The 22,430-nt window shown below is 42.3% G+C and overlaps 2 protein-coding genes across 3 annotated transcripts; both read right to left on the bottom strand.

The window, feature by feature from the left end:
* Nucleotides 1–3,173: 3,173 nt before the first annotated feature.
* On the bottom strand, nucleotides 3,174–6,548 carry LOC117837036 (transcription factor NAI1). 2 transcript variants are annotated; one of them, XM_034716587.2, is made up of 4 exons: nucleotides 6,465–6,548; nucleotides 5,598–6,224; nucleotides 5,103–5,495; nucleotides 3,174–3,685 (listed from the first exon to the last, which is right to left on the bottom strand). In XM_034716587.2, the coding sequence occupies exons 2-4, from the start codon at nucleotides 6,192–6,194 to the stop codon at nucleotides 3,599–3,601; spliced, it is 1,077 nt and encodes a 358-aa protein (XP_034572478.1). In that variant the 5' UTR covers nucleotides 6,195–6,224; nucleotides 6,465–6,548; the 3' UTR covers nucleotides 3,174–3,598. The 2 variants fall into 2 exon arrangements, with proteins under 2 accessions (XP_034572478.1, XP_034572479.1); XM_034716588.2 differs by lacking the exon at nucleotides 6,465–6,548 and having other exon boundaries at nucleotides 5,598–6,430.
* Nucleotides 6,549–17,275: 10,727 nt separating this feature from the next.
* Nucleotides 17,276–20,925, bottom strand: LOC117837254 (transcription factor bHLH25). Its single transcript, XM_034716846.1, has 4 exons — nucleotides 20,805–20,925; nucleotides 20,127–20,633; nucleotides 19,633–20,025; nucleotides 17,276–18,083 (listed from the first exon to the last, which is right to left on the bottom strand). The coding sequence occupies exons 1-4, from the start codon at nucleotides 20,844–20,846 to the stop codon at nucleotides 17,973–17,975; spliced, it is 1,053 nt and encodes a 350-aa protein (XP_034572737.1). The 5' UTR covers nucleotides 20,847–20,925; the 3' UTR covers nucleotides 17,276–17,972.
* Between the last annotated feature and the right edge of the window lie 1,505 nt (nucleotides 20,926–22,430).

Below are 22,430 nucleotides of genomic sequence, written 5' to 3' on the forward strand. Positions count from 1 at the left end.
TTAATAGACAAGCTCGCAGCAGCAAAGCCTCGTATGCGTCCCTATCGGCTCAATGACATCATCACACTTCTGCAAGATACGAATAAGACCCGAGCGAGGCATCGGCTCTTAACGGTAGCATACTAACATCAGAGGTCAAACGGTTAGCAATATGAGGGTCAGGGGTAAAGATCTATCGGACCTAACATGTGTAAACAGTAAGAGCATGCAAGATCTACTAGCCGATACGATCTGATAACTGTGAACATTTAAACAAGGCAAGGGAGCCGATGAAGATAACCTAACCATATCTAAGTCGTTCGATAACTTGGGCAACGTTGAAAACAAGCAGAATACTGGACAAAGTCTAGAAAGTTCTACTTGCAATCTAAGATAACTCGATAACTAGTCACACGACAATATCAAAATATAAGACTTAACTTAGAAAGTTCTGATAGAGGTCATAATAACCGGGTGACGGTACTTACAAGGTCGCCCGAGATCAAAGCTGATGCAGCCTTGCGCGCTAGAAAGAACTCATCAAATCTACTCTACTCCTACTCCTAGGGTTTTGGCGGCATTACGCCGAAAGGTTGTATTGATTGATTATTACAAGACTCATAAGTTTATATTTATACCCTAGAGCAAGCTAAAATTCTAGTCAGATACGTCATGAACTATTACAGCTATTTCTAAAACTACTAAAGATAAATCTCCACGCTTTCCCTTATTTGGTGGAGTCGATTTCGCTTTGGACTGGTCTCGCTTGGTCTTCCGTCGGTTTCTGGAATCGTGGTCAACAGTGGCTGGTCTTGGTCAACGCGGCACCAACTTCAGGGGCTATCAGAATCTTATCCACAGCGGTTGGCTTTGTTCAAAAACCGGCATCAACACTTATTAGTAGTTAAAGTTGGGAAAAAAATCTCAAAGCATATTTCCCAGACTCCAAAACAGCGTACTACAAGGGGAGCAACAAAATCCGGTCTTGCATGGAGAACACGCATATCGAGATGCAAAATAATCGAGCTTTCTTCCTGTCAAGCTTGCTAGCTACAGCAGAAAACATTTGAAAGTTAGCGTGCGGATGTTTTTCTTATTATATGTAGCCTCTCCTTTGCCATCACCCAAAAGACAGTACAAATGCTTCTAGAAGAAGAGGCACCCAAAAGAAAAAGAAAACAATATGGAAACCCTAAAGTTTACTTAACGTAATCCAAAATCTTTTGAGTGTCAATTAAATACTACACACACTACGGCTAGTTGCTAGCCATTTATGCTTCGGTTTGCTTAGCAATAATGGAAATAAAAAATATTATTAAATTAAAGGTCGTTCACATCATGGAGATTGTCACTGAGCTGTCTATACTGATGATGTCAAGGTTTCGGTCAGGAACGCTCACAATTCACCAAGAATACTATATATATACACGGCAGTATCAGAATGGGCCCTGCAGGATTTGCCGTAGGACACTCAACTAACTTATACTTGTTAAACTAGTATATCCAAACGACCATTATTTCTCCCTTAATTTTGTGCTACCATTTCGTTGATTGCGAGCGAGACTACATAGCTTATCGAGGTCCTGGTCAACTCGATCACTCTAGCTTAATCGTGCTTGCATATTCCATGACGGTCGAGAAAATCAGGGCGCACTACGTGTGCACGGCTGCGTATTGTGTTGACTTATCAAAGTAGATATACGTGCTTTTACAAAATTTTACAGTACCCTAAAACACAGTTAATTAAGTAGGTGTTGCACTCCCACTGATTCAAAATACATGTAGGACATCAACACCGGCTCTTGTTTAATATGGTTAGATCTGTGGGGAGGAAAAGTTCCATGCCATACTTACCCTAAACTCTTTCCTTTATTTTCCGGAAACAAGAGCATCTCCTTGCAAAAACTAATCAAGGCAGCCTCATCATTACAACAGTTACAAGACCTCTTGTATATACAGTATCGAGAACCTGCCGAACAGCTGACCCTGACCAGTGGACCTACATTCTGGGATCACCCATTTTCTCTTGTTCAAAGGCTTACAAATGCCTGATTGGAACAGCCGGAGTTCACTCTTGTTTTCACTGCTGGTTGTGGAAGTCAAATTAAGTGTTAGCGTGAACATAAAGTTTTTTTTTTCTGGCTTTTGCTGCAACGTCGCCTAAGCACCGGATGGCTTCTGAGAAGGACAACTATGATCCTGCCGTGTCCTATGATTGTGTGCTGTGCCATACCCCAACAGAGGAAACAGTTGAGCACCTCTTTCCTTTATAGCCCTGCTGTCCAGACTTGCTGGATGATTCAAAATCTTCAAGTTGATCAACTTGCTGGGCCTTTTGACAACCTGATGTCCATCAAGAACCAACTACGAGTCCGTTTTTTCATGGATGCTATCTGAGCTGATCTCATTTTCCGGGGCATCCGGCCCCACTAACGGTCTAGGGTGTCGACTCCTCGAGTGATGTTGAAGGAGTTTGCCTTAGTTATTCTTGGAGCAGATGCTTCACCATACCAAAAAAAAACTTTCTGAATTCATCAAATTCCTCCCAGATAATTAACTTCATGAGAGTTTCCAAATTTATTCCTTTCGGAAGAATGATGTGCAAGCATATATGAATTTTAAATTTTGTCCATATGAATAAGACAAAAGCAAAATATATTCCCTACATCCCTTAATATTTGATGTAGGAACAAACGTAGTATCTACAAATTTCACTGTAGTCAGTTTAACATTGCTCAAAGGCATAATATCTCATAACAATATATATAGTACATGCTAATAATAATAGGTGTACCCACTTAATATGTTTTTCTGAACTGAAATGTACATCACTAAGGTCCCGTTTGGATCCTTGAAATTGAATTCCACTCTAATAATCATAAATTAGACACAAAAATTAAGCTAATATAGTCGTATGTGGAATATATTTGTATATTATTGTTGGCCATATAAGAGATATATACTTATGTGCTGCACTTCTGCCACAGGGAAGCGAGTCGAAGAGTGTGCTATAAGTTGGAAACATATCATGAAGATCTATAGAATCAATTTCCATCTCCCACCCCCATGAAATTTAAGGTAGACTTATATCTAAATTTTGAAAAGTTGTGGAATGCCACGTTCCAAGATAAATAGCCTACTCATTCAAAATGAAGGATCCAAACAAGGCCTAATTGTAAATGCACAGAAACAGATCAATGGAGACAGCTAGAATCATGAACAGTGATAGTAGCGCGCGCACATATATATACACACATACACACAGCATTGAGCTAAGCTTGGTTCAAATCAACTTGACAACTTGTAAAGCACTTGCTGGTACATGCCCACCTTATTTCTTCTGAATTGAAGCGACCAATCTGACCCATCTGCATGGATGTTGATGCATACGTGGCGCCAAACTGCAAACATACGTGGTGCAGAAATCGTCGTCTCTGTCGCATGCACGCTACGTGAAGGGACATCGCGCCAATGGAAAAAAGAATAAGCTCAAGCCGTAAATTGTTACAAAAAAAAACAGAGAAACACTCAGCAAGCATATCATATACATATACTTTTTGCCATCGGACTATACTTTTCGCAGAGCCGTAGATATTTATGTATATGCAGGCTCAAGTCTTTAACTAGTTTTCTGTTTCCTCATCAGTAGCGCAGAATTGAGTCTGCCAACGATCTCCTCTGCAGTTACGGTGAACCCCTCCTCCACCTGATGATCAAACGAAAAGATTGTTATTATACTATACTATTGATCTGTATATCTATAATTTATTATTAACGTCTCAGTTATTAGCAAGTTCTCCTCATAGTTCAAAAAATCATCATCCAACAATTGCAAGTTACGAAGTCGTAATCTAGATCATTGAAGGATATATAAGATATTTTGAGGTGTGCGAAAATAGAAAAACTGAAATTAATGAATTACATCACTATACAAGGATTTCAAATCTGTTTTCGTCCTGATGATGCCTTTTGCAGAATTGATGTTTTTGTTTTGCACAAAAGTACAACCATCCATCCATTAATTAAATTGCCACCTTTTTCCACAAGAAAAGGGAAACATTTTCCACACAAGGTTTGAAGTGATTTGCAACATACCTCTATTTAACATTTCAATTTCTTTGAACTAATGTTTCAACTATTCGTTGTTTGTATTTTAGTTTTCGACTTTACATAAGCATTTCTTAATTACAAACTTAACCATATGAAACTATTTTTCTGTAAATCATAACACTATTTAATTGCTATACGATACGAGTCCAATGCTTAAATTATGACCTAAATACATAATGCAATGGTTATTTACAATTCCATCTGTACAGTCTCAACCTTTGTGACCAGATCTTAGAAAATTAGGTTATTTAGATCTTTTCCTGTTTCCCTTCTCTCTTGATAAATTAAAGAGTGAGTCATCATACAGAGTGTATCTAGTTAGTTAATACTGGCACCACCAACCCAAAATCTTATAGGCCTCATGATTAATAAGAACATATAGGACTCTGTGTTATCATTCATATGAGCCTTGGGGGCTGCAACTAGAAAAAGGTGCTTTAAATCCAAATAAATTGTAGAATTGTAGGCAGAGAAAAGTAAAAGACAATTTATTTGGATGCAATGTAACATATCGTAAATTGCATAACACCTCACTTTCTAATATAAGAGCAGTAACTCAGCTCACTACAGGGTTTGATGTATGTCAAGGACAGACCAATGAATGCAATTTCAGTCTTCAAAATGAAATCAAGCATTGAAAATTAAAGTTGAATCAAGCTAGCCTTGCTAAAACATGTGCTACTGATTTTCTCACTCACAACCTTATCATGAAATAAAAGTTTAGTTTCTTTTTTTGTGAGAAAAAAATAAAGTTAAAGTTGAACCATTGTCATTATTGATTGCATTGCAAGAGGATCCTAAAACATGGAACAAAGTGAAATTGATGGATTTTAATATCCTATCGATAGTACTAGCATTTGTATTTTAGCATATGTTTTGCCCTTATTAGGAGTAGATTTTTCTTTTTGGCGCATCACAAGACAATCAAAGTGTTGTTAATTAAGAAATAATGGAGCACAGTACTACAATTATATGATCAGTGTTGATTAGACTGGTTAGTCGTCAAAACTTGCCTTTGCTGTGATGGTTATGATCAGCGTGCCCGCCGGGAATGGCATGACATTGGCGTGGATGATACTGAGGCGGAGCTCCTCGACCTCGGTGAGCACCTTCACGGCCACCCCCTTGCCGTTCTCGCAGGTGATCCTCACCATCACGCTCTTCTCCGAGAACCGGGCCTCGATCTCCGGCAGCTGTTTCCTCTCCGCCGGCGTGCCTGATGACGCTGACAGCGGGGAGCCATCGTCGTCGGGCACTGCTGGAGCATGGAGGCATGGCCTCTTGACGACCACCACGGTCTCGATGCTCCTGTGGCCGTTGCTGCCGCCAGCCTCCAGGTCTTTGAGCTTTTCTTGGAGCTCCTTCACGTACTTGGTCGCGTCAGAGAGGATCGTCGCCTTGTCCATCTGATCAGAAATAATTTATCGTCGCATCGTGCGATCTGTGTCAGAATTCAGAAATTGCATGTCGAAGGGGGTGAAGGGATCTGATTTGGATCAGGTCAGGACCTTCTTGAGGCCGGGGATCACGGTGGAGAGCTCGATGAAGCGTTGGTTGATCTTCTCCCGCCGCTTCCGCTCCGCGATGATGTGGTCCTGAGCGTACGGCGCGGACATGGATCCGGTGCCCTTTACGCCGGTTCTCCTCGTCAGCGGTGACACGCACACTATCTCCAGCAGGCGGCGCGTGCGGGCGGCCTCCGCCAGCACGCCGTCGCTGCCTGGCAGCGCCGAGGCGGCGCCGAAGTTCCAGCTCACCGGAGGGTTGGTGCCGCCGCTGCTTCTGCTCGGGGCGGCGCGCCTGCTGGCCGAGTTGGGCGTCGGAGGCCAGGCGTCGTGATCCATGGCCGCGCCGCCGGCCGAGTTGTTGCCTCCGCTGCTGCCTTCGGTGGTGTCGCCGGAGCCGGAGCTCCAGCTGCTCGCCGGGGCCGCCGCGATCAGCTCCTGGACCATTTCGGCCGCGTGCGAGGCCTCCCGGAGCGCCCGGAGCGACGGGAACAAGGTCGCCTCGCTGCCGCAGTCGTCGTTGACGACGGCGGCCATCGGTCGCTCGTGCTGCAGCGTGTCCATCGCCCACTGCATAAACAGGCTCGAGTCGTCCTCCATTACTCTGGCCAGTCCTTAGTGGTGTACTATCTGCAGCGCAGATGATGATATCCTTATTAATTCGACCAGCAGCAAGAACCATATATAATCACGATGTCAAGTCTTCTTCTCAGAAAATCACTGCGTGACCAGATCTTGGTAGCTAGAAAAGTTCAAGGAATTAGACAAGACCAAACGCACTAAAACCGTGACGTCACTCCGAAAAAAGAAATAAGAGGATGCCTGCACGTACAAATGTACTATTGCTAATTAAGAAACTGAGACAATCACCTCAAATCCTTGCGAATGATTTGACAAAATACTGCTTGATAGTACTACTAGCTAGCAAGTGGCCTGGTATCCAATCCACTAAATAATGCCCAAAGGATCATGCAAGAGAGAGTCCCCTTTTATAGGTAGTGCCGCCGCAATATACACCCCCTTTGACCATGTCACTATAATGTTAGCCTGCTCTCTTTTTTTTTTTCCTAAATGACCGGAGGCCTATCATCAGTCGCCTTTAATTTCTCAAGCAAAAGAATATCAAAGTCATTTCTTGGGATTCTCGTTTCGTGACCTAAATCCACTGAAAATGATAGTTTGCACACACCATCACTGAAAAGGTGATACACGCATGTGAGGTAAAAGTACAAAAGTCATGATATGTCGATTTGGCCTCCTATCCAAATCAAGGTCAGTGAGCAAGCTACATCGGGAGAGGTTTATAGTGACTGATCGACCAATAACACATAGGATTAATTCTTGTTCGGTAACGATATGGTTATGTTGCGGATACATGTAGAAAAATACTAGCCCCTAGGCCTTCTTGCAACTTTGCAATGAGGCTATGTATCTCTAAAATAAAAGCTATATGGCTTCCAAATTTGTAAAGAAAGTGTATAATAATTTTGGCGTGACAATCCTAGCCTGACCCAACCCACAGCCCTAATAATAAGGCCTAAAAAGCTAAAACCCTAACTTATCTACCTACTTGCACTACTGATCGAGTTTGACAGAGTAGGTTTTTTGAGCACGCTACCAGCTATAGTTGGAAGTAATTGCCAGAAAAAGTTTGATTCCTATATGCAAACACAAATTTTGCACCAAATTGACCTCAATCTGATGAAGTAGCAACAACTTCACAAGAAAAAAAAATCCAAATGAATAGCTGATCAGTTAATTGTTCTCCTGATCTTTTGGACATGTTTTAGAGTTAATTAGAACCAACATAAATTACACAATGTGCACAACTACAAAGTTACGCTTGTCTCTTTGAGGCTTGCAACTGATACTTCTCTGATGCATCATTTTGGAGTTTTCAGAAGAGAGCAAACAAGAAGAAACAATAATGCGTCACGTGGATTATGGCCCCACCCCAAGACATAGAAATCCCTCCGAAATGCCCTGGTTCCCCTTGACTGAATTGGAGTTGTTCTTATCGATTGGCATTAGTTGATTGGAGAACAATTTGGTTTCTCTTCCTAAAAACACAACCTTCTTGGTTTACCGTCCGAAGCTATTTAGACAGACAACTGGTTCGTTAAAAAAAAAGCCTAGATCTTAGGGTATGTATAGGCTTAAGTTGTTTACACTATGGAAAGCTTGACCTACATGTATCGTACGGTTTATCTTCAAATGAAAAAGCATTACTTCCACATCAAGAACTCCATTATTGGGGCAAGGCCACTATGAACATCATACTGGCCATTCAGAAATCTGGCCATCTTTTCCATGGAGAACGACGGCCCTTTTGTCAACAAGCTAGCAAATGCAAATTAAACCCCCCCTGAGGCAAGCAACATCGCTTTACTAGCTGATTGTGCCTCCAATCTTGCAGGCGCTGGGTGCGTGTGGATGTATTAATCTACTACCGGCTGGCAAATTTTTTAACCAAAGTCACGCACAGGCACAGGGCCCGATTGGTTTCCATCAGCAGGGCAGATTTTTGATGGATCTATGTGTGTAGGCCAGGTGTAAAATCACGTGATGTACACCTAGATTGTGCAGCAGCGTGAGTGCTCTGTGCAAAATGCGGCCGTCAAGAAAGAACCTTCATGACAGACGCATGCAGAACGTGCAGAAAACACTCTCCAGAGAGGGATTTATAAAGGCTGCTCAACTATATGCTACCCCGTACGTTAAGCTAAGAATACTGTAAAAATTTGGTTGTGGGCGGTCACAGAAGCCGGAAACTTTTTTCATTTTCGAAAAAAAAAATATGCTACCTGTACCTATGTCTGTCTGTTTAAGCTTATCCCTTTATTTTCTAGAGTTGGTGTGGCTGTCACCATGTCCAAATCTCATGGAGATCATATGACCGAGAGTTTGGAGTTTAGGCAATTGCTGTATTAATTTTCAAAATAAATAAATCATGAGACAATCTTAGTATGCAAAACACTAACATACTAAGCAACAGTAATAGCATAATTATGATATTAGAAAACATGATTAACAACCAGATCAGATCACAACGCACGTACCGGGAAGCCGTGATGACATCAGATCACGACACACCTACCGGGAAGCCGTGATGACGAGCAGTGCTGACGGGACGACGACGGTGTTGCAGACGGATCGCAGAAGCCGGCATTGAAGACAACGGTATGCTACAGTGCCTGACTTGGACGGAGGACGAGCCGTGATGACGAACTTGAGCAGTCGCGCGAAACACTTCCCAAAAACCTTATTCGCCCTCTCCCGGTGCAGGATCATAAGGACGAGTGGTTCCGGAGACCTGCTCTCCCGCTCGCTGGTGCACGCCGATGCAACAAAATGGAGAAGACTATGGTGGCGGCGCAACAGTGTAGAAGAGGCAAAACCTAACTCGTATAGAGCACCTTAGGGATACCCGAACCTAGGGGCCTTCCTGTATAGTAGTCTATGGTGCGTCTTTTTCATGAGGGGGTGGTCCGTATTTATTGGGAGGAAAACCCCCAACACCCTCGTCTATTAGCAATACGAGACTAATAGGTGGTGTACCCCCTCTTACGCTAATGGGCATTTGAGATTTATTCAGAATTATCTATATGGGCCAAGCTCATATATCTAACAATCCCCCACCATATCTCAAATACCCATTTAGGTGTTTTGCATTTTTCTCACTACTGATTGATATACCAGTATTTCAGTAAGGACTGTTAAGTTGAACTCTTGCCTAGAGCTTCAAGCTACACTCATCCACAATTTGACAATAGACTATGCCTTGAATTGCTAGTTTTGCGCGGACAAGTTTCACTTAAAGTCATAACCAGTACCTGGCTCCCAGTAGCCTACCCCGCGGGTGGAGCATATACGTCGTACTCCCTAATCTCTTTCATGAGCTTACTAGAGATCACCCAAATCTCATAGACTGCGACGTTTAACAGCTGGACTCATATAGGTGTGTTCTTTCAAAAATGCTATGTAGGATAGCATCTTCGCTTATCAAAGCTAATAGAATCACATTAAGGCATATAGCCAACCTGCCTTCCAGCATCCCTACCTTAAACATTTGAGAGTATTGCATCTTCACTTAGAGAGGGTTAAATAATTACTCTCCTCAGTTAACCAAAAGCTTGTTTTTCCCATATCCTAATTCATGGGATCTCCGATCACATAGGTTGGATTACCACTATGGAAACTCAAACGGGTCTCATACCCATCTCCCTCGATGCACTTTCTATCACATTCCATGATAGCCCTTTAGTAAAGGGATCTGTCAGGTTTTTATCTTTTTAAATATAAGTCACACTTATTACTCCAGAGTTTCTCAATTTCCTGACTGACTTCAGTCGTCTCTTTACATGTCTTGATGACTTCACATTATTTCTAGCACTGTTCACTGTGCACCACCTCCAAGGGTAAAAACATACTTGAAGCTCATCAGCATCTGAAATCCAGTTTGAGTCACTATATCCCTCAAGCATAGCAGGGTGCCTAGAATAGTAAATCCCGTAACTCATAGTACGCACCAAGTAGCGCATAACCCTTTCCAGTGCATGCAAATGATCAGAACCCGGGTTTGACATGAACCTGCTCAATTTTCTCACAGCAAAAGATATGTCGGGTCTCATTGTGCTAGCTAAGTACATGAGTGAACTGATAATCTGAGAGTATCTCAATTGATCTTTCGCAATTTCTTATTCTTTCGAAGTATCACACTAGGATCATAAGGAGTTGGAGAAGGCTTGCTATCCATGTAGCCAAAGCGGCTCAAGATCTTCTACACATAATGGAATTGCGAAAGAGTAATCCCATTCTCATCCTTAATCAGTTTAATGTTTAGAATAATATCAGCTTCTCCTAGATCTTTCATATCAAAACTCTTTGATAGAAAACACTTGACCTCATTGATCAAATCAATATTGGTGCCAAAGATTAGTATGTTGTCCACATACAAACATAATATAACTGCTTCACCCCCACCATGGCGATAGTACACATATCTATCAGCCTCATTTATGACAAAGCCCGCAGAAGTTAAAGTTCTGTCAAACATCTCATGCCATTGCTTAGGCGCCTGTGTCAGGCCATACAAAGACTTCAATAACTTACACACCTTACTTTCTTGACCATTCACTACAAATCCATCAGGTTGATCCATATAAATCTCCTCATCCAACTCTCCATTTAGAAAAGCTATCTTTACGTCCATATGATGGACAATAAGACCATATGAGGTAGTCAAAGAAAGTAGTGCTCGAATTGTGGTCAGTCTAGCGACAGGTGAGTAAGTATCAAAGAAATATTCACCTTCTTTTTGTGTGTAGCCTTTGGCCACAAGCCGTGCCTTGTACTTCTCAATAGTACCATCAGGCCTAAACTTCTTCTTGAACACCCATTTACAACCCACTAGTTTGCAGCTATAGGGTTGTTTAGTGAGCTCCTGGGTTCCATTAGAAAGAATCAAGTGCATCTCATTATGGACAGCTTCTTTCCAATCATCTACATCTGGAGATGAAAATGCCTTAGTAGTGGATGTGGGTGTGTCATCCACAAGGTATACAGTGAAATCCTCACCAAAGGATTACTCCTTCTAGGAGCTTCACTGTTATCCTTCTCAATGACCTCCTCATGCTCATCAGATTGTTAAGAAGACTCAATAGATGCAATTGGTTCAGGAATTATCTCAAAGTAAAATCTGGAAGTGCTATGCATATCTTTCATAGGAAAAATATTCTCAAAAAATGTTGCATCACGAGATTCCATAATGGTATCAACATGCATATCCGGTACCTCTTATTTAACTACTAAAAATACATAAGCAATGCTCCTCTGAGCATATCCTAGAAAGACACAATCCACTGTCTTAGGTCCTAACTTGCGCTTCTTAGAAATTGGTACATTGACTTTCGCCAAGCACCCCGAAGTGCGCAAATAAGAAAGTGATGGTTTTCTCCCAACCCACATCTCATATGGAGTTTGCTCTTTATTCTTGTTAGGAACTCTGCTCAGGACATGACATGAAGTCAATAAATCCTCCCCCCCCCACCATGCCTTAGATAAACCAGCAGTGTCTAACATGGTGTTAACCAGATCAGTTAGCGTGCGGTTTTTCCTCTCAGCAACCCCGTTTGATTTGGGCGAATAGGGAGACTTCCTCTCATGAATAATAAAATGTTCCTCACTAAATTCATCAAAGATTTTAGAAAAATATTCACCACCGTGATCTGACCTTAGATGCTTGATCTTTCTCTCTAGTTGATTCTCAACTTCATCTTTATAAATTTTATAGTCTAACGCTTCAACCTTAGTTTGCAACAAATAAACATATCAAAATCTAGTCGCATCATCAATCAATGTCATGAACTATCTCTTTCCACCTTTTATCAACACACCATTCATCTCACAGAGATCAGAATGTATGAGTTCTAGAAGTGCCAAGTTTCTCTCCTCAGCTGCCTTGTGAGGCTTCCGAGGTTGCTTCGATTGCACACAGCTATGGCACTTAGAACCTTTGGCAATGGTGAAGTTCGGAATTAAACACATGCCGGAAAGCCAAGACATCAAACCAAAATTAACATGACATAAACGTGAATGCCAAGTACTCGCGTCATCACTAACATTGCCACAAATATGGTTCACTGATTTATTACAAAAATCTGCAAGGGAAAAGTGGAACAAGCCTCCTCAATCATAGCCTTTACCAACAAATTATCCATATTTCGACACGACTAATTTATTGGACTCTAACACTACCTTAAACCCGTTCTTGCACAGTACTGAGCCGCTCACAAGATTCTTGTTGATAGTAGGGGCATGTTGCACGTTCCTCAACTGCACGATTTTTCCCGAAGTAAACTTCAGATCTACCATGCCAACACCATGAACAGAGCATGTGACCCATTCCCCATCAGGACGGAGGAATCATGAGCAACCTGGTAAGAAGAGAACACAGATATGGCACCACACACATGAACATTGGCACCCGTATCAAGCCACCAACTGGTACATTGAAAAACTGAAAGAATAGTAGGTAATAAATTACCATACCCATCTTCAGTGTTGCCTATGGTCACCGTGTTAACATCCTTGGATCTAGATCCATGAGTAGCCCTTTTATCCTTGCGATCTACGTGATCTGGACAATCCTTTGAGAAATGTCCCAACTCGCTGCGGGTATAGCAAGACAACTCGGCTTTGTTCATCATCTTCTTCTTCAAGGTAGTAGTCTTAACGATCTTGTTTTTCCCTTTATTCTTATTGTGTGGGAACTTCTGCACCATTTTGGCGCTAGACTAGCCTTGGTCTCCTTTATCAGCAACATCTTTCATCCGAGCCTTCTTCTCAACATCAAGAGATGCTATCAGGTTTTCAACTGATATCTCCTGTCTCCTATGTTTTAGAGTTGTGGCAAAATTCCTCCACGTGGAAGGCAATTTTACAATAATGCATACAGCCACAAACTTGTTGTGTATCTCACACTTGAGCTGCTAAAGGTCCTTCACAATGCACTGCACCTCATGCGCTTACTCTTCTATAGAATGGTTGTTCATAATCCTATAATCATGGAAGCTCTCCATGAGGTACAGTTCACTGTCTGCATCTATTGCACCATACTTTGTAACCAAAGCATCCCACAACTCCTTCGCATCTGTCGAGTCCACATAGACATCGACCAGACGGTTAGAGAGCACGCTGATGATACATCCCACGAAAATATTATTGGCATCCGCGAACTTCTGCTACTGCTCATTAGTCTGTTCACCTTCTTATTTGCCTTTTCTCGTGTCCCAGGTGTGAATCGCATTAAGCCACAAACGGATCTTTGATTGCCATCTCTTAAAGTTCACACTAGAAAACTTTTCTGACCTCAGTGACTCAGCAAAACCAGCCATTGAAAAATCAACAGATTTCCTATTTTAAGGTTTTTGGATTGTTGGATAATTAGGCAATTGTTGTATTAATTTCCGAAATAAATAAATCATGACAAGAGACAATCCTAGCATGCAAAACTCTAACATACTAGGCAAACGGAACAGCATAATTATGATCTCAGAAAACATGATTAACAACTAGATCAAATCACGAGGCACGTACTGGGAAGTTGTGATGACAAGCGGTGCTGACAGGACGACGATGGTGTTGTGGACGGATCGTAGCAGCTGTCGTTGAAGATGACGGTACGCTGCAGTGCTTGATTTGGACAGAGGACGAGCCGTGATGACGAACTTGATCAATCGCGCGGAGCGCTTCCCAAAAACCTTATTCGCACTCTCCCGGTGTAGGATCACAAGGATGAGTGGTTCTGGAGACCTGCTCTCCCGCTCGCCGGTGCACAGTGACGCAACGGAATGGAGAAGACTACGGTGGCGGCGCAGCAGTATAGAAGAGGCAAAACCTAACTCGTATAGAGCACCTTAGGGATACCCCAACCTAGGGACCTTCCCGTATAGTAGTCTATGGTGCGTCTTTTCCATGAGGGGGGTGGTCCGTATTTAATAGGAGGAAACCCCCCCCCCCCAACACCCTTGTCTATTAGCAATACGGGACTAATAGGTGGTGTACCCCCTCTTACACTAATGGGCCCTTTGAGATTTATTCAGAATTATTTATATGAGCCAAGCCCTATCCGGCCATATGTAAGGCCGTAATAAGTAGCGTTTTCTGTTATATATTACTTTAGAGTTAGTTCCCTTCTATAGTACTGCCTCCGTTCCAAATTGTAGGTCGTTTTAGCTTTTTTTTTCATAGATAGATATCATTATGCATCTAGATATAATATATGTCTAGGTATATATGAACCTAGAAAAGTTAAAACAACCAACAGTTCCAATTTGGAACGGAGGGAGTAGCTAAAGAAAAACATATCTAAACAATGCCAACGCAGCAGGTTGGACTTTGGAATTAAAAACACAGCTGACATAAAAGTAGCAAGCTATCTAACTGGCCCCATGCTATACTAGTAATTTAGGTATTAATTTGTTCGCAAATATTACGCCCTCAGTTCTGGCCTGTCTGATGTTATCCATTGACTTTGCCTCTTATACATTTGCATCCCTATCTTAATCGCTATTTTTTAATGGCCTTGTATGAATACATAGAAAATACTATGTGTTACACTATGATGAAAGCATTTCCATTGATATATATAGCTAGTACTCAACTTTCCGTACAAGGAACGTTCCTATATTTTTAAGGCTATATAATAATGTGATAAGGGTGCTCGATCTTCCATCAAGTGGAGATAACTCTGGATTTGGTGATGATCCGGGTTCTACCAAAGGACAAAAATGTGACAAGGGTGCTTGATCTTCCAGCAAGTAGACAAAAATGAATTTATGAAATAACTTCAAAATTCTCTATGTAACTTATGATAGAAAATAATTTTATCAATTACTTCACCCCATGATAGGAGGAATTTTCAACAATTTTTGAAAGTAAAGTTGTTCTCCAAAAATTCATATAATATTCAAAAGTAGCCTATTTTGGTAAATTTCAATTTTAATATTTTAAATGCTACATATATACTTTTACAAAATATCTGTTGTATCACTAAAAAAGTTTTATAATTTTAGAGGTGATTTGAATGTCGTTTTGGTCAAGAAAAGAGTGGAGAATCCACCACGCGAGTTATCTGACGACGCACGGATGGACGGATAGATGGTTGGAGGGTGCATCATTTGGGGCATTGGCACCCTGTCTCTTCTCAGCGGTGCCAAAACGCTTTAGGCCGCATAAGGTTCGAGATGCATTGACTGATCGACAGTGGCTTTAGGGGCGCCTTGACTGTTCAGGTGCTGCTGGATTATTTTGAAAATCTGGGACATGGTCGATGGCATGCATTGAGCCCCACCTGAACTTGGAATACAGGTTCGTTTGGTCCGGGACATGGTCAGAGTCTCAGCAATACTCTTCCTCTGCGTGTCGGGCGTTCTTCCAAGGAGCATCCAATCCATGTTGGCAGGTGCGGAGAGCTCTAGAAAACGAGAGCAATCCATGGTCGATGTTGGGCTGCGCTGATCGTCATCGGCATCACAACCTCCAGGACAATGCAGGTTGTGCATTGTGCATGCTCAGGAAGATGAAACAATTGACCATCCTCTTGCAACGTGCATGTACAGCAGGGAGGTATGGTCTGGCCTACTTCGTCCGTTGGGTTGGGGCTGATTGACCTGACGCCTACATCGGATCATGGTATTGTGGAGTGGTGGCGGCCGACGAGGAAGAAAGTCTAGAAGAATCTTCGGAGGGGATTTGACGCGCTGGTGCTCCTAATAAGATGGTTTGGAAAGAACTTAACCAACGGGTTTTCAACAGGGAGGTAGTTCAACCGATGTTGTTAGTGAACAAGATTATCGAGGAAGGGAACAGGTGGATGAACCATCTCGCATTGCTAGCACGTCTGTTATGAGTAGGCCTTTCTTGCTTTTTGCTCGGCGTTTTGGTCGCAAAGTGTTTTATGTAATTACAACCTTATGAACTACGGTCAGATTGGGATTAGTCCCTCTCAGGTCGATGTGGATCTCTCTTTTCTTTTCCTCCTAATGAAACACGTGTCCAGGAAACATTCATGAAAAAAAAAAGATCACTTTACTCTTTAAAAAGGTTAGAATAAACGATTATATGTTCATGAGCAAGCTGGAAGCTAAGCCTAGATCTAGATTTTGAACCCTCGGAAAAAATCGGGACAAGCACAAAGATGGACGGGTGGAGAGTTGACGCGGACCAGGACTCCAGGAGAGACCGAAACCCTGCTGAAATGAAAAGTTGGAGTGTGGAATCAGCGTCATAGCTGCTTCATCCTTGGACTCCGATCCCCTTTCTTTGTCGCAAGAGAGTATGCTCCTCTCCTCCTCTGGCGAGCGGCCGATTCCGTTATCCTTTGGTTACTAGCAGTATTGATGGCAATTAATTGGTTTATTAGGTCATCTGGCCAGCTTCTGTGATGAATGCAGATAGAGCAGTTCCCCATCTGAATTGGTTTGTAGTTCTTCCACGGCAGATGTCCGACTGACTCACGTGCCTGTTCAGGTTCTGAATCTGGAAGTGATGGACACAAGCATATGGAAGCAGGCACTTACATCAGTTGCACGAGGAGGGGCTTCTCCACATTGTTTCTTGGATCTACGTCCAAGGCTGATTTGTGGTGTCTGCCTGTAGCACTAACTGTAATCTATATTCTACGTACACTTACAGAATAAATAATATTAGATCGAGTCTGTTCCCATCATATGGAGATTGAGCTGTCTACTGATGCCATGGGGTTTCAATAATAAATGTCGTCCACCATTCATCGCGATTAGTATATGTCAATTATAGTACGTAGCAGTAGAGCACTTTCAGAATGGATCCAGGCTAGGTTTGCCAAAGATGTTGTGCTCACTCAACCAATCTATGTCTCCGGTTAAACAAATGTATCCAAACACACCAATAATGCTTTCCTTAATTAACCTCTCGTTGTGTCAACCTTTATTGATCGCGAGATCATACCTTAATCAAGTTCCTGCTCATCTCTCAGTCGTAATCATACTTACGTATTCCATGACGATATAGACGAGATAAATCAGGGCGGGTGCAGTTGCATTATTTACTGTATGTGCTTGCTGTATAGACTATTGCTTCCCTAGTTACAGTTTTTCTCCTTCTAGAATTCTTGCAAAAAGAGTGTTAGACTTGGGCCATACCATACAAGATTTGTTTATTGATAAAAGGTACAACTCCAGCTCATTACACACACACACACACACACACACACACACACATATTAAATGTTACTGTATGGCTTGTTTTCTGATAAAAAAATATATGCAGCAGTATATAGTTGTACACAATACACATGCATGAAAATAGATGGGTGGACACAGCTAGCATCATGAACAGTTGGTAGTACTATAGTACATGATCTTATATATATTTTACAGGCATGAAAAGGTTTGATGCAAATAAAAAGCAACTTGCAGGAACACTTCCTTGATCTTTCTTGAGTGCTTTTCTGCGACAATAATATATAGCATCCAGTTGCTTGGTTGTTGATGTTTCGCGTTTAGTTGAGAACATGCGGTGCAGAACTTTTCGTCGTGCGTGGTAAAGCAATTAAGTATTGATGCTTCCGGCCAAACTGCAAACATGTGGTGCAGAAATTCTCGTCGCAAGCATCCACTAGTGTGAATAATGCATGGCCATGCGTGAGATGTTATCGTTAATCGCATGCATGCACACGCTACGTGAAGCGACGAAACAAAAAAGCCGCATAAATCCTAAAACAAAAAAGAGAAAACACCCATGTGTCATTAATATACTACGACACACACCTCGCCGTCGGACGTTTCATACCGTTGCATGTGTTTATTTAATTATGTATTCCGCAAGCTAGCTTCTTCAACAGGTTTCTGCTTGTTCAGTGCTGTTGCAGCTGCTATGCTGGTTCAGTAATGCAGAGTCGAGTCTGTCAACAATCTCCTCTTTTGTTATGGTGAAACCCTCCTCAACCTGGTCAAGCGAACAACTATAAATCAATTGGTCAGAATAATCTTCTAATCTAGCATCTTAAGTAGCAAGATCGTATCTCCACAGTGCCAGAAACAAAAATATAGCCGCTAGCTCCCTCCCTTTTTGGGTGCTTTGTGTTTTCTCTAAAGTATTGAAGACACATTTATTTACAATATATTTCGTTAAATACCCTTTTTTATTTTCATAGAGGTGCCACTACATGCATTATTATTGTCTTTTTTTTTATAGAGGGACACTTTGCTACATGTCCCAAAGCTTCATAAGAGAATTAAAAGGCACTATATTAGTACATAACCAGAGAACAACAAAAGCTATAGTGCAATCATCTAATTAAAATGGACAAGTTTTCCAAAGAACCAAGAGAAAAAGTTCGACACAAGTTCTTTAAGGAAAGTTCAACACAAGTTTGAAGTGGCTTGCAACATATACACAACAATAAACAATAACCTGTTTTAAAACTTTTAAATTGGGTAGATTCCTCCTTTTCAAATAAAGATGTGTTTCCTATAAAACAACATCTAGAATGATATTGCTGTATACAATTCTAACCATAATGTATTGCAGTATGATTCATATATGCTTATTATTGAAGGCTTAATTGTATTGGTTAAACAGTTTTGTCTTACTATTCTAAATCTTCATAACTAGCTGGGTATCACAAAAAATAAGTTATTTTCCTTTTTACTATGGATGAGAGAATAAACATCATACAATTTTATGTTAATAATAATAAATGCCATTATGACATGACACCCCGCCAAAATAAACCACATAAACCCATTTTTATGGTTTCCATAACCATAAGAATTTCTACATTTTTTCTTTGTAACTATAGAATATAGTTATGTTTGATTTCGTTGTAACATATCTTCAATTCTATTACACATAAAGACAGCATCGCTCACTTGCACAGGTGTAGGTCAGTATATGCAATTATAAATTCTAAATGGAAGGAGGATGGAAAACTCAAAAAATCAATGGAACTGTTTGTAGTAGGTGATGAACTTATTAGGCGAAGACTTGTTTAGATGGACTCATCATCACACCCTCCCACGGAGAGAGTTGTATGTCTTGATGTTTATAGTAAATAACATATCCAGGAAAATGTAATTTATTCTTTGAAACGAAATCAAGAACAGCTGTTAAGGTTGGACCCTTCTGCTCTCTTGTTAAACCAAGTGCTGCTATAGCAATTGACAACTCTAAGTTTCTCTCTCCCAAACCTTTCATTAGATACATGTTATAGTTGAACCATGTGATTTTCCTTTGATATGCATTACAAATGTAACCCTGATAACATATGGAATATTGAGAAATGGATGGAATATGCTTCCTGACATATTGTACTAATTAACATTTGGGTTTTGATGGTTATGTGTCGTTCAATTATAGAAATTCCTAACCAGCATAACCTTTTCATGCATTTAATGTGGCACCAACAGACCAGAAAATGTTCTTCAGAAAAAAAAATGCAGCATAGTACAGTTATGATCAGACTGCTGACTCAAAAAGGAGATAAAAGACTTGCCTTCGCCGTGATGGCTATGATCAGAGTACAAGCCGAGAAGAGCATAACATTGGCGTGGATGATGGCGAGTTGGAGCTCCTCCATCTCGGTAAGAACCTTCACGGCCACCCCCTCGCTGTTCTCGCAGTGAACCCTCACCATCACGCTCTTCTCCGAGAACCGGACCTCGATCTCCGGCAGCTCTTTCCTCGCCGTCGGTGTGCCAGGCGACGGAGAGAACGGGGAGCCATCGTCGTCCGCCGCCGCCGCGGCATGGAGGCATGGCCTCTTGACGAGCACCAGGCGAGTCTCGATGCTCCTGCCGCTGCTCCCGCTGGCCTCGAGGTCTTTGACCTTCTCTTGGAGCTCCTTCACGTATCTTGTCGCGTCGGAGAGGATCGTCGCCTTGTCCATCTGACCATAAATTACCCGTTGCATTATGCTATAATCTGTATCGATCAGGAATTATATTGGCGTCGAAGAAGTGCAGGGAATTTCATCTGGATCAGAATCACCTTCTTGAGGCCGGGGATGACTGTGGAGAGCTCGATGAAGCGCTGGTTGATCTTCTCTCGCCGCTTCCGCTCTGCGATGATGTGATCCTGCGCGTACGATGCCGACATGGATCCCAGGCCCCTCAAGCCGGCTCTCCTCGTTGGCGGCGGCCCGTGCACCAGATCCGGCTGGCCGCGTGCGGCCGGGGCCTCCATCATGCCGTTGCTGCCACTGCCAGGCTGTGCAGACGTGGCACCGAAGCTCCAGCTCGCTGGCAGGTGGTTCGCCGCGGTGTCGCCGACGCCGTCGCCGGAGCTCCAGCTGTTTGGGGCATGAACGCCCGCGACCAGATCCTGCACCATTTCGGCTGCGTGCGACGCCTCGCGGAGCGCTTGGAGCGAGGGGAAGGTAGCCTCGCTGAAGTCATGGTCGGCGGCAGCTCCAGGGTGCTCGTGCTGCAGCGTATTCGTCGCCCACTCCATGAATAGGCCAGTGTCCTCCATGTCGGCAGATGCCTTGGTAATTAACTGCAGCAAATGACGACATCCTGATTATATTAGAAACTCAATCAGAGTGCAGAAAATTATAGAACAAGATCACCCAAGATATAGCTTGTCATTCAGAAGAGAGAAGGAACATGCATCATAAAAGGTAGCCAAGGATTACAAATGTGTACTTTAATTCATAAACTCAGTTACCTTGCAAATGATTTGGAAAATTAGTAATGTTCTAATAGCCATGGGAGAAAGTTCCTCATTTTTATAGCTAGCGCCATCACACGCTATGCAAACTGTCTCTATACTGCTTGCTCAATTGAGGTCACTCAGTGCCTCGGTGGCCACTCTTTCTTACCAGCCAAAATCCAAGGAATTGAATAAGTTATAATTTCCTGAGATTCTGGTGTTGTGGCCTATATCTAGTGAAAATGATATTTTGGCACCTCACGGCAGGCGATGCCACGTACGGGAAGGTGATACATAAGGCAACATAAAATACTTCCTCTATTTTAAATACATAACAGTTACGATAAGCTAATAGGTTTAACCTAAATGTCATAGATTTAAAAATGTAGGGAGTATAACCATTCATATTTGATAACCTCCTACCAAAATCATGATCTATGTTTTGACTGGTTTGTAGTGTTCAGTTATCAAATAAACCAGAATATGTGCTCTCTAGTGTGTAACAGCGATCATGTTCGAGCTGAGGAGATCAAACAATAAAGTGAGTAAAGGAAGATCAATTTGGAGATTAAAGTCTTTCATTTTATGACCAATATGGGACCTAGGTCTTTTGCATTTTATGGCATATTATCTACATTTATATAGACAAAACATGATACGGACTTAGTCCGGGTCATAAGTACCTGATCCTTTACTCTCAAATCACTTGAACAAAAACCTTAACGAGCTAGTTACAGGACGGAAAATTTTACTTGCATATAAATACTTATTACTTTAGCCACAGATGGGGAGTTTAATTACTTACATGCCAAGAACACCATTATTATTATTACATCAAGATAACCATAAACATCTCACTTTGGCTTTTCTGAGATATTGTTAATTACCTTTTGATCTAAAGCGATGGCCGTTTTGTCAACAACTGAAAAAAGAAGTAAAATTTCCCAAACATAGGCAGCACTGATAGTTGCTGGTGCTGGTGCGCGTGTCGGTACCTTAATTTACTGCTGGTGTCACTTGACAATTTTGATGCCATCGATGGATGCATGAGCATGACAGCATGATGCAGTTACAAAATCACGTGCGCGTTGTTTCCTTGTGCCACACAGCGAACTGTGCAAAATGCGGCCGTCCCGTAAGACGTAAGAATCTTTTTCTCGACGAACCACTACCAGATAACTCACCTTACCCTTTTATCCAACACTTTTTGTCCCGTTTGACTTTAAACCCGGAAATAAAGGATTTTAGTCCCGGATAAAAAATGAACCACCGATGGGGGAGCTATAGTCCCGGTTGGAAAGACCAACCGGAACGAAAGCTCCCCCTTTAGTCCTGGTTGTAACTGCTAGTGGGATGAGAGCACATTTATCCCGGTTGGAAATACCAACCGGGACTAAAGGCTCCCTCTTTAGTCCTGGTTAGCGTTTTGTCCTGGTTGGAAACACCTACCGAGACAATACGCCCCTTTCCACGTGACTCCTCCCCCCTCTCTTCACCTTATCTTTCTCCTCCCAGCCCGCCCCCTTATCCTTTCTCCCTTCCCTCCCGCCGCCTCCTCCCTTAACCTCTCCCGGCTCGCCCCCTCCCTTCCCTCCCGCCGCTGCCACCCCGTCCCCCTGCCTCCCACCGCCACCACCGCCT

This window comes from Setaria viridis, chromosome 9 (assembly GCF_005286985.2).
Source record: "Setaria viridis chromosome 9, Setaria_viridis_v4.0, whole genome shotgun sequence".
Lineage (NCBI taxonomy): Eukaryota > Viridiplantae > Streptophyta > Magnoliopsida > Poales > Poaceae > Setaria > Setaria viridis.

Bases quoted from the DNA above. Each gene is read 5' to 3' on its own strand.
- LOC117837036 (XM_034716587.2), bottom strand. From the start codon at position 6,194: ATGGAGGACGACTCGAGCCTGTTTATGCAGTGGGCGATGGACACGCTG. The intron at 5,496-5,597 runs GTCCTGACCTGA...ATTTCTGATCAG, and splicing joins TGATCCCCGGCCTCAAGAAG to ATGGACAAGGCGACGATCCT. The intron at 3,686-5,102 runs GCAAGTTTTGAC...TTTGATCATCAG, and splicing joins TCATAACCATCACAGCAAAG to GTGGAGGAGGGGTTCACCGT.
- LOC117837254 (XM_034716846.1), bottom strand. From the start codon at position 20,846: ATGGCTATTAGAACATTACTAATTTTCCAAATCATTTGCAAG. The intron at 20,634-20,804 runs GTAACTGAGTTT...CATTTGCTGCAG, and splicing joins TTTTCCAAATCATTTGCAAG to TTAATTACCAAGGCATCTGC. The intron at 18,084-19,632 runs GCAAGTCTTTTA...TCGCTTGACCAG, and splicing joins TCATAGCCATCACGGCGAAG to GTTGAGGAGGGTTTCACCAT.